Consider the following 13,096-nt stretch of genomic DNA (forward strand, 5'->3'; position numbering starts at 1 on the left):
ATGTCAATTTAATGTGGCAAAGTGTAAGGTTATGCATTTTGGGGTGAAAAGATTAGCAGCAGTATATCACATTGGTGGAACTATACTCCAGGAGATTGACGAGGCCAGGATTTGGGAGTGTTGGGAGTTAAAGTTTAGGGGGCACATTGCAAAAGTGGCTAAATGAGCTCATCAAATCACTTGGTTACTGAAAAATACTTTGACGAGCAGAGACAAGCAAGTTATTGTTCCTCTGTATCGAGCCTTGATAAGACCCCATCTAGACCACTGTGCCCAGATATGGGTGCCAGGGTTTCTTCTTGATGGGGAGGAGGTGGAGAGGATCCAGAGATGAGTGACCAAGATGATAGCAGGTCTATGGAATGAACCTTATGAGAACAGTTTGAAGATTTGTGGGTTGCAGACATTGGTTGATAGGCGGCAGAGGGGGTGATATGATTGAGACATTCAAATTACTGAAGGGTATCTATAAGATTAATTCAGAAGATAATTTTTAAGAATAGGACTGGTGGTGGGAGGACTAGGGGCCATACATGGAAGCTGGGCAAGAGTGTGGTTAGCAAGGGTGTTAGAGCTAAGTTTTTTACTTGGAGAGTGGTGAATGAGTTTAATTAGCTGCTATGACTGTGAATGAGTTCAAGGTGAGGTATGATAGATACTGTGTGAATGTCGAATAGTTGTTCTTGACATGATGTTAGGGCTTCCCTCGATGAGTCTGTGAACTCCTTGGAGTTGCCCGTAATAATAATAATAACTCTTTCTCTATCATCAATAGAACCCCCCCCTCCTCCCTTTTTACCCTTTCTAATCTCACAAAACACATCATCCCCTTCTATCTCTATTCCTGTCAGGATGTTGTCCTCATCCAGCCATGTCTCACTTATTCCAAAAATTTTTGGGTGGACAGACTCAATTAATGCAACCATTTTATTTCCCTTATTTGTTACACTTCTAGCATTTGTATACAAACACAGCAGCTCATTCTTAGATCTGTTGCTAGTTCCACTGACACCACTTATTTGATGTTAATGTCTCCATGCTTAACTCAAGCCATTTCTTTTTCTTCTTATTCATCTTCAAACCTTCTTCAGATCCAACTGTTTTCCCTTGATCCCATGTCATCCCCTTCCGTTTTTGTCTACACATGCATTCATATCCTCTTGGAGCATCTACCATTCTTATGCTGTGTTCTTCTGCCCAACCTGAGCCTCATTGTTTCCCTATCTGTCTTGCACACCTGTTCCCTCATTTTCTATACTCATGCTGCTCCTTCATTCACAACCACCTCTTCAATCTCTCCTGGCTTTCCTGTTCTTCCACATTGCTTACCACTTGATCATATTCATTCTCTGCACTTGCTTCTCTACCTTCCAGCAGTTGTTTCTCCAAGCGACTCACATCAAAACCATTCAAATGCAGTTCATCTATCCTATACAGTTCACTTCATCCTTCAAACTCATTTTACATTAACAAACTGCACTTTCCCTCTCCTTACACATTTCTGCTTACATATCATTCATAATCCTTGCTCAAGTCATAATCTCTGCCTTATGTCACCATTGTCATACCTGGGCAACACACTTACTACCTTTCCTCTCACGCTATTATCGTTTATCCATCTCAACAGCCTCCTGGTATCCAATCATTGTTTGCAGTCAAGTCATTTATACCTATTACACTGCCACTTTTGCTTGCTTATTTCTTATATCTGATGCCTCAATCACTCTACTCATTCTACCTCCAGTAAAATATACTTTATGCATTCTGTCGTCTAGTATACCTTTAAGAATTGAATCGCCATACAAAACCACCCGCAGGTCTTTCATTACCTCTTTTATACTAACATTATTTGTTTTCATCATTTTCACTCTTCCATACATATCTCGAATTCTCTTGACTTCATTCCGCATCCGTTTCATCTCTTGCCTCATCTTAACTAACTGATCATCTTATCGTATTAGATTTTGTATCCTTTTAGAATAAGCTACAAAGTTGTGTACAATATTAGTGAACCAGGTTTTATGATTTTTTGCATATAATACACAAGAACTCAGTATTGAGAATGCTTCTGTTAAACTTTAATGAATATAATGAAAGTTAGTAATAGTTCAATATTTTTATTTTTAGAAGGCAATCTAAAAATTAAATTGCTTTAATCAGTAGCACATTTATTTTAAAAAAGTTTTAAAAATAATTCAACAAAATTCTCAACAGGAATATTCCAAATAAGAAAAATGTTTACTGTAAGGCCACTATTCATTACATAAAGAAAATATCTGAAAGAGGAAGCAGAATACTTTCTAAACACAATCTAAATACAACTTTAATGGATACCTATGTAGTTGTGGATTATGTCTTTGATTATAGTCACTGACTATAGGGAACTTTTTTTTCCCTTTGCCATTTTTCAGTTTTTTTAGAAATTGTTGATCTTTGAGTTGAGATTTCACTAGTACATTGTAATTTCACCTAGTACTTATAATTGCTTTCGGCTAATTCAATGTCTTTGTTATTATTTATCTTATCATTTCTATTATTTTTGAAATATATATAATAACTCTTGTTATTCTTTGTTTATCTTCCGTTTGATGTGGTTGTTAGTGTAAACCGAGTGCCATTTGTGAATTAATTAATTTAATTGTGGTTATTTTTAAATTCACATTAGTAATTAAATAAACTGAAATTAATAACCATGGCCTTTAAAGTGCAAGTTAAGAGTAAATTTGGCATTAAAGTGAAGCAGGAGGTGATAAAAAAAACATGGAGGATAAAAATTAGTGCATGAGTGCATGATGGTTATCTCCCTCATTTGACCGTTTCTGCAGTGGTTAAACAAAAGGACCTTCTAAAGAGTATTAAAGTTAGTGATAATTCCTCATTGGTGCATAATGGCTGAGACTTTATTATGAAAATGAAAGATTTTTGTCAATATGAATAAGGGAAAAGCAGATGATACAGTACTTAGACAATTTATGCGAACATGGCCAACCACATCTATGATCATCTGTAGCTTAAAGTTTCCTCAACCCATGACAGTGCTGTGCACTTTTAAGATTTTAAAATCAGCAGACTGATTTTAAAAGTGCTTTAAAAACAGAGTGAATATCAAGTGTTGTAAAGCATGAAGAAGCATCCAATGCTAATAAAGCAAAAAAACAGCTGAGGCCTTTGAAATCGAAATCTTAGAGCTTATTGATCTTCTCAAGCAAGCTTATAATGTTAATGAAGGTAGTTTAGCTAGGTTTATTTGAGCATAATATAGGTTCATTCAGAATGACCATTCAATGCTGGAGATTTTAAGATGAAGCCTTTGCTAACTAACTATAGAATAACACATATACCACAGTAAAAATACATTTAATTCTGAAAATATTTTGTCTCATGTATCATAAGACATCATCATCAGTACAAACAGCGAACAGCAATAAGGAAGTGAATAAAGAAGCAGTAGAGCACATGCATATGCAGTCATGTTCACGGATTAAAACTATTGAACTGAAAATAATTCAAGTTAGTTAAAAATAAAATATATATAAGAGATTACAAATTTGTTTAATACAATTTTACTTAATACAATACAGTTGATCCACAATTTTATTTAATACAATACAATTTATCCTCAATTGTATTAAATAAATTCATATTTTCAGGCGGAATATCCAGTTGTTTGCTAATGATGCTAAAGTAGTGAGTGCAATAGTTAATATAAGGAATTTAGATATCTTGCAAGATAATTTAAATATCTATCTCTCCAACATTTATATCTAACTTACCTACAGTGCCATGTATATATTAGATTTACATCATTTCATGGATGGAATTCACATAAAAAATAAAATTTTGAAAAAAGTAAAAATAAAAACAAAAAAAAAACTATAATGCTTCGACATGACCCTATTTTGCACATATTTGGTTGTCTGTGTTTTTTTGGAATGAGGAGGTGATGGAGAGGATCTAAAAAGTGAGTGACCAAAATGGTGACTAGTCTGCAGAAAGTTCCCTTTGATGACAGATTGCAGGATTGATTGGTCGAAGCCATCAACCAAACAGAGTCTGATGATAAGCGGAAATATGATTGAAACATAAAAGTTACTAAAGGAGTTTCACAAGGAAAGATGCAAAGGTAATTTTTCAGTTCAGAGCATGACAAAAGAGAATTATAACTTTTTTTTTGGTTAGGTTTGCATAATTGAGTAATTATACAACACAAAAGTTTTGTTCTCTATTAGCCACATATATTTTGCATTCCCCCCCCCCCTTTTTTTTTTTTTTTTCTTGTAAATATTTGCCTACCATGCAGAATGTTGTGCCAGGACGAAATAATGTTTCAGATGAGCACTAACAGATCCAGAAATACAAACGAAAGTTTCTGTGGTGTAACAGTTCTGTGGGAAGTTTTTTAAGTATTGAGACCATATTATAATATAAATAAAGAGTTTAATAAAAATAAGCAATTAAAACCCGACAAGTTTCATAAGTCGTAAGACTTTATATCATCGGGGTACTGGTACATAAAAGTTTTATACAACAAAAGCCTATTAACAATTAATTACACATATTAGATGTTTTTTGATAACTTTACAACTGTATGGCAGAAGAAAGGTGTCCCTCATGGAAAAAAGAAATAGAAGCCCTTGATGTGACCTATAGTAGTAGAAAGACATGGAACTTCATCAACAGAATTAGGAACGATTTCACTAAGCCACATGAGCATCCAGGTAACAGCTAATCAAATTGCTTACTAGTTGCTGCTGAATGGAAAATTCCCTGACAAGCACCCAAAAAATAAGATACTTAGAACCCCAAGTGAGGAACAAAAAATGATTAACTCAGACTTCACCATCACTGAACTCAATGCCTGCCACAAACCTATTAAAACCTAGAAAATCTGCAGGCCTTGATGTTATCTGTAATGAGCAAATTAAGCATTTTGGACCCAGGACTAAAGAGTGGTTATTAAACTTATACAACACTTGCCTCAGAATCCTAAGGATACTAACTATCTGGAGGCATGCTAAAGTGGTGGCCTTTCTGAAACCAGGGAAAACTCCAACTGAAGCAAAAAATTACAGACCTATATCACTACTCAGCAACCTCTTTAAACTCTATGAATGATTAATTTTGAACAGCTACAACCTCTAATCGAACCCCATCTTATTGCTGAGCAGTCTAGTTTTAGACCAGAAAAATCCTGTACATCACAAATTCTCACCTCACTCAATATATAGAAAATGGTTATGAGCAAAAACTAGCCACAGGAGCAGTCTTTATAGACCTAACTGCAGCATATGATACCATAAACCATCTCACACTCAGAAATAAAATATACAGAATAACTAGAGACTATTGCCTTGTCCTCCTGATCCAATCACTCTTGGAAAACAGACGCTTTTTTGTGGACCTAGGGGGTAGGAAGAGCCACTGGCATCCTCCAAAATGTATCCCCCAAAAGTAATGGTGATAATAAGTGTATTATCACCATTACTTTTCAACATCTACGTCAATGATCTCCCCATATTTCTAGGAACTAGAAAATTTTATCTTTGCTGATGACCTTGCCATAGCTACTCAGCCAAAAAATTTCAAGTCCATTGAAACTACTCTATCACTTGCCTTAAATATTCTAACCACATATTATAGCAGTAACTAATTAAAACCAAACTCCTTGAAAACCCAGACTGCCCTTTTCCACCTTAACAATAAGGAAGCCAACAGAAAGTACAGATTTCTTGGGAAGACTCTAATATAGAACATTCCTGGAACCCAGTCTGCCTTGGTGTGATTCTCGTTCACACTCTTTCATATAAAACACACATAGAAAAAATAAAAGCAAAAGTGAATGCAAGAAACAATATACTAAGAAAACTTACCTCCTCCAAATGGAGTCCAGACCCAAGCACACTGAGATCTTCTGCCTTGGCCCTTTGCTATTTTTCTGCTGAATATGCCTGCCCGGTATGGTTCATATCCTACCATGCTGAACAACTTGACCCAGCATTGAATGAAAGCTACCACTTAATTACAGGATGCCTGAAACCAACATTACTGAGAGACCTGTATACTTTGGCTGGTATTGCATCCCCCTTCAATTCGAAGATCTGCATTCTCAGCTGACGAAAGGAGCAGACAAATGACAACCCTTCAGAAACAAGATTTCACCAATGGCTCGCACTATACCCGGAGAATAATACTGGTATTCCAACAGCCGAACATCTTCCATGTGGTGGCCACTTGGACTGGAATACTTGGAAAAGCCCCAACGGACTTCGAATGACAGGATGCTGCAAACAGAACCTCATCAAATGGGGCTACCTCACTGAACCAAATAATTGTGAGTGCGGGATGAACCCAGTCCATGGAACACCTTCTTTCTTGTCCCCATCTTCAATCACCTTGTACCAAAGAGGACCTTATATTCTGCACAAAAAGAGCAGTTGATTGTGCAAGATACTGGAGGAACATTTGAACCATATTTATTGTATATAACTTATGTATAGTTCCTTTTTTCTTCATATGTTACTTATTAGTCCCAGTTTAATTTTTAAGCTGTTCTCATTTGTAATGTATCCTAATTTGTTGTGAATGATGTTGTACCACTTACTACTGTACCACTTGTGTTTGGATATGAAATAAATAACTTTACAACTGTAACATATAATTGATAAACTAAAATACAAGCGGTAAATTTGTTACTGTATGCATGTTGGAACATGGCTAGTGGTTGCTATCACGTTCTGTGGTATCACTCATGTTGTATCCTAGGTCCGTGGTAGTTAAATTTTTGATGAAAGCAGACCATACTTGATGTAAAATTAAGCCTAGTTTTATTGCATTGTGTAGGGATCCTAAGCATTTGTGAGGCTTTTTTAAATTTTCTTGTAAAACAGTTACGATCAGTATATGACATTTTTATTTGTTGCCAAAGTACTTGATGGCCAGTGTGGAATGGTTGTGTGGAATGCCAGGCCTGATTTATGCTCTATTCTTTTTTCAACATCTTTTATGTGTTCAGACATGCAGATCTCTTCCACCCTTCCTGTCTGGCCTACATGTTAATGCCACAAGAGCAATGAATCTCATAGATGCCTGGATTTTTTCATGGGGTGATGTGGAGGTTTTGGTGGATGTAGGAATCTTGATATTTTTGTAAAGGTAAAAAAGCCGTTTTACAAAGCCACTTTGTGATGTTTTTGATGTAAGGCAGTAATTGCATTCTTGAAATCTTGTTTAAGTAAGAGAGTTGCAGGAGATGTATTAAGAGTTTTTCTTATTGTCTTTGGTTCAAAGCATTAAGTGCAAGATTCTGTTTCAGGTAGTGCAGTTCTTCATTCCTTTTAATTGATGTGCTTGATATATTTCATGCCTTGTCTAGTAAAGTTTTAATTATGCTTATCTTTTGCAATGGATGATAGTGCAAACTATCATTTAAAATTCTTCCTGTTGAGGTAGGTTTTCTGTATATGGAAAAGGATAACCTTTTTTCATCTTTGTTTACTTGGGTATAGTAAGTGATGAGCATGGTGACAGATTACATTAGGCTGTCATTGTTATCTTCATCAGGTTTCCTGGAAATTGGTATGGTTGGCTTTAGCATGACCAGTATGGATGTAACCTTTAGCTGCTTACAAATGAAAATGAAAACAGCAAAAACGAAAAGTTTAATTTTGTAATAATTATTATAGTCTCTATTAAAACCTTTCTATATATAAGGTTTTTATTCTGTTTCTCTTAAAAATGGTGAGAGATACATGAATTCTGAAACTGGATTTGAATTTCTTATACTAAGTTTATAAAAATTCCCACATTTTTACTTAAAGAAATTGAATTGTCGTGCAGAGTTATTAACGGCTTAAGACATTTGTTATTAAAATTGTAAATACAAAATAAAATAAAATGATTAATTAAAATAAGTATTAATTATTTTAATAATTTAATTAAAATATTAAATAAATATAATAAATTAATAGTCATGCAGGCAAACATACAAAAATACATGCTAGAAGAACTGATCAAATGTGTAATAAAATTAAAAAAAAATATAGTTAACTCATTTCATTCATGTTCTTAATAATTAATGTAACCCAAAAAAACACTTTCTATAATCGTCAAATTGTCTTACCTTTTAATTTTCAGGAAAATATCAGGAAATACCATCCACTGATCCTTTACAAAACAGAGCTGCATCATTTCACTAGAATATCTTTGACACACACACACACATATATATATATATATATATAAGTTGCCATCATAACATCTACTGACCGTACTGATCGAAAGATATTCAAAAAAACTCTGCCCCGTTAATGAAGTTGAAGTGATTTCAAAGCATTTTCAGATAGCATGACAAACATTCTGTAAACCATCACTTAACATGTTTAAACTTGCATAATATTATTCTTAATATTAATATTCGGGGCGCTTAAGGGTCAAAGCTGTATAACTGAGAGGAGACCTCCAACATAGCCTTTAAAGGAATGCGGAGAACCGACCAGGGCTTCTGACCTAATGTCCAATCCTCACCTTCACGTGGTGCACCCTGTTGGGTATCTACTTTGATACTGAACGAACGAGAATGGGCTGGCAATTTGGGATTTAGCCGACCAAATTGTATTCTTATTGGTTAAACCAAAATAAAAAAATGATGTTACAACATGACAAAATTTCATGCCGGCTGGGGCGTCGCCCGGTTAAACAAGGCCCCCGTTGTTTTCGCCAGGGAACCAGGTCGAACAGCGAAAAGTCAGCTACTGGAACAAATCTGAAAACAAACCCCAACTCAACATCACCAGAGTTAAAGATCGGTACTATCAACGTAAGAAGCCTGAATGGCAAAGAAATGGAGCTAGCTCAGGAATTAGATAAGTACCAGATCGACATAATAGGGGTGACTGAAACAAAAAAGACAAAAACTGGTGAGATCTTTCTGAGTAATAAATACAAAATGTTATATTCAGGCAATGACAATCAAGGAAAAGAAGGAGTAGCCATAATATTCAACACAAAATACGAGGCTAATCTTCTTGAATGGCAGTCAGTCTCAAGTAGAGTAATGTGGGCAAATATGAGAATGGGGAACTGGACAATGAGACTTATTTGTGCCTATGGTCCCACAGAAGGTTCTACTAAGGTAGAAGTGGAGGAATTTTTTGACGCTTTAGAAAAAGCAACTGACACAATGAAAAAGGAAAAGTTGGTCCTTGTTGGGGATCTAAATAGCAGAGTAGGAAATGATTGTGAGACATAGAAAAATATTTTGGGAAAATTTGGAGAAAAGAGCAAAGCTAATAATAATGGCAAATATCTGTTGGATTTCTGCTCAGGGCATGGACTGGTTATTATTAACACCATGTTCCAACATAAAAAGGTGCACAAATTCACATGGAGAGAGAGAAGAGGCTAGGAATAAGAAAAGTCTCATTGACTATGTTATTGTTGATAGTGATGTTTTCTCCCTGGTGCAGGACACCAGAGTGTACAGAGGATTTGAAATCGGAAGTGATCACTATTTAGTCTTGAGCAGGATAAAATTGAATTTCATATTGAAAAGAATAACATGTAGGAAAGTTTTAAAGCGAATAAAAGTTGAGCAGCTCTCAGATGTGAACTGTAGACTAAAATACAGAAAGATTATTGAAAAGAAAATGAAAGAGTTTGAGAACAGGAATCAAACCTTGGAGATTCAGTGGCTGACTCTGAAGAAAACAGTGATTGATTCTGCCAGGGAGGCATGTGGTGAGGTTGTGTGCAAGGATAAAAAAATCAGAACTCCCTGGTGGACACAGGAAGTTAAAGAGGCAGTGAAGGAAAAGAAGAAAGCATATCAAAAGTTCCTGGCAAATAAGTCAGCTTTTACTCTTACAGAATACAGAGACAAATGTAAGAAAGCTAAACAGTGTGTAAAACTAGCTAAACAAAAGTCATGGAAGGACTTTGGCAAGAATATAGAAAATAAATATCAAGAAGGTGGCAAAATATTCTGGAGGTTGTTGTGAGAAACTTAGGAATGGAGGAAAGAGTGCTGTAAAAGGAGTTAGAGATGATAAAGGTGACATGAAAACAGGAGAAAAAGATATCCTTGAAGTATGGAGGTACTTTATTTAGTACTTTGAAAAATTACTAAATGAAACAAGCAGTGATGACAGCACAGTGATAAAAAACACTGACCAGGCATGCAGTCAGGAATACATATCCATACTTGAAGTAGAAAAAGCCATCAAAGGCTTGAAATGTGGAAAGGCAGCAGGAGTAGATGATATTCGACCAGAAATGCTGAAGTATGGTGGTATAAAAGTCTTACAGTGGCTGCACTGCATAGTTCAGAAAGCCTGGACAGAGGGACGAATTCCCGATGATTGGAGTAGAGCTTTCATAGTACCCATATATAAAAAGGGAAATAAAACTGAATGTGAGAATTACAGAGGTATTTCCCTACTGAGTGTTCCTGGCAAGATCTATGCAAGTATACCTGAGAAACAGTTGAGAAGAATTGTGGAAGAAAAGCTTGGTGAAGAACAAGCTGGATTCAGGCCAAATAGAGGCTGTCAGGATCAGATCTTCACTTTACAACAAATAGTCGAGAAAGCATGGGAATATAACAAAGATCTGTATTTAAGTTTTGTCGATTTTGAAAAGGCATATGACAAGGTGCCAAGAGAGAAGCTATTCAATACGCTGCAGTTATATGGTGTCAATGGGGCATTATATCAAGCAATACTTAGTCTTTATTTGAGTTGTAAGTCAGCAGTTAGAATTGAAGGAAGTACAGGAAGATGGTTTAATGTTAAATCTGGCGTGAGACAAGGATGTACATTATCCCCTATGTTATTCATTATCTATATGGATCACATTATGAAGGAAAGTGGTATTAAACCTGATATCAAAATTGGAGATGTTAATGTCAGCTCTTTGCTTTATGCAGATGATGCTATACTTCTAAATAAATCCGCTACAAGTCCGCAAGATTCTCTGACTAAATTGAATAGCTGTTGTAATAGATATGGTATTAAGGTCAGCAATAAAAAGACAAAGACAATGAAAATAGGCAGAATCATTGAAAATGTCAACTGTGTTGTGAATGGAGAACCTGTGGAACAAGTAAAACATTTCAGCTACTTAGGCACAATTTTTACTGCAGATGGTAAATTAAATATAGAAATAGACAACAGAATCAGCAAAGCTGGTATGGTAGAAAGTCAATTGAATAAATTGATATGGAATAAGAGAGAAATTAGTCGGAACACTAAATTAGCTGTATACAAGACAGTGTTCAAACCAGTTTTAACTTATGGAGCTGAGAGCTGGGTCAGAAGTAAAACACTTGACCAAAGACTAGAGACCGCAGATATGAGAGTCCTGAGAAAGATTTGAGGCATGAACAGATGGCATCAATGGCAATATCATATTTAAAATGAGGATATTAGGATAGAACTTGACATTGTCAGCATCCAGGAATGCATTAGCCGTGCTAATCTCAGGTGGTATGGTCACTTAAATAGAATGGGAGAGGAAAGATTAGCAAAAAAAGTGTTCTCTGCCAGGTTGGCAGGAAAACGACCCACAGGAAGACAAAGATATAGGTGGATTGATACAGTACAAAGTTCCTTAGACGATAGAAATATAAAATCTGATAATGTTGGAGTCTTGATAAGTAACAGACCGATTTGGAGGAAAATTAGATAGGAAGTTAGTAATGATGTAATTTTTTCATGTAGTACTGTCATATCCTATACATCCTTTGAGGATACATGGCAGGAATTTGATGATGACGATGATATTAATATTAAAATACTGAGTTTGTTCTATTCTTTTTTAGATTGAACAAGAGTTTGGATTTTCAAAAGAGCTTCAGTGCTGGATTCTTGGAGAATCGTTTGCAATGCAGGATGATGCTACACTTTATAGCTATGGTGTAAATAATACTGGCTGTACTCTGCTCCTTTATGTTATGTCCTCAGACACTAAAGCTAAATGTAATGATTTGAAATTTGAAGCCAAGGAACAGTGTGTCAGTAATAGTGACTCAGGTATTTAGCTTAGAATGTCTGAAATATTTTATACTCTTAATTTTCAGTGTGCCTAAATGAATATTAAATTAATTTTAGATAATATATGAATTTCATTATTCGACATGAGACCATCACCCTGCTTATCATCATCATCCTTTCAGGGATTTAGGCCCAGTGGCCTGTTCTGGTCTCTTTCCATCTTTTCCTTGATTGTCTCTGACTTCTATATCCTCCAAATATCAGAGTATTTTTTTGGATAGTATTGAACTTTCCATTCTTTCGATATGTTCAATCCATTTTTTTGGTATTCATATACTTTATCCAATATTGTCTATTTTTAGTTCTTTACATATTTTTGTGCTTCTTCTTTTGTTCCAGAGAGTATAGCCTGTTGTCTTTTGCAGGAATTTCATTTCTCCAGTTTCTATTATTTTTTTTTCTTTTGCAGTCCATAATTCACTTCCGTACAGCAGAGAAGATCTTGCCAGAACTTTATAAACTCTTATTCTTGTATGCCTTTGAACTTAGTTAAGTGTGCAAATATTATTGATCATTCCTGTTATCTTCAGAAAATTTGAGATTTTGATGTCAATGTTGGCTTCTTTTGTAGGAGCAGTTAATTTGTTCTAAAATTTTATTTTCAATCATGATTTTACTTCTGACTGGAAATGGTATTTTAAAAGCCATGATTATTGTTTGTTTGTTGATATTTGCATTCATATTTTTTTTTTTGCACTTATGTTTAAGGCATATTGATTTTTGGAGTTCATCTTCACTTTTTTTGTGATTATTTCGTCATTTGCAAACAAAAGGATATTAAGTATAGTTCCACGATCCAGTTTAAATGCCAGTTTTATATTTTCCTTCCATTTCTTTACTAATTCATCTATATACATGTTTAATAACAGTGATGCCATTGGGTATCGTTGAGGGATCCTGCTTTTTATTGATTTCCATTCTGCAACTTTTACGTTGATTCTTACAGCTATTTGGTTGTTCTGATACATGTTGTTATTGCAGCAAGCAGTTGATTTGGAATTGTTACATTCTTGAGTATGGTCCACAGTTTGTTCTTTAAGACTCTGTCA

General features: G+C 35.1%; 1 protein-coding gene across 8 annotated transcripts in view; it reads left to right on the top strand.

Annotated features, from left to right (window-relative positions):
• LOC150103650 (uncharacterized) overlaps window positions 1-13,096 on the top strand; it is a 374,591-nt gene that overhangs the window by 162,526 nt on the left and 198,969 nt on the right. For all 8 annotated transcript variants that reach the window (XR_016548861.1, XR_016548860.1, XR_016548859.1 and 5 more), the window contains exon 9: window positions 11,816-12,026. Coding sequence is in view for 3 of the 8 variants with exons in the window: in XM_090398370.1 (XP_090254496.1) it covers window positions 11,816-12,026 (211 nt within the window). In the remaining 5 variants the exon portion in view is untranslated. The remainder of the gene's footprint in view (window positions 1-11,815; window positions 12,027-13,096) is intronic.

The sequence above is a fragment of the Typopeltis vanoorti genome, chromosome 9, assembly GCF_054136105.1.
Source record: "Typopeltis vanoorti isolate ZY-2024b chromosome 9, IOZ_Tvanoo_1.0, whole genome shotgun sequence".
Classification (NCBI taxonomy): domain Eukaryota; kingdom Metazoa; phylum Arthropoda; class Arachnida; order Uropygi; family Thelyphonidae; genus Typopeltis; species Typopeltis vanoorti.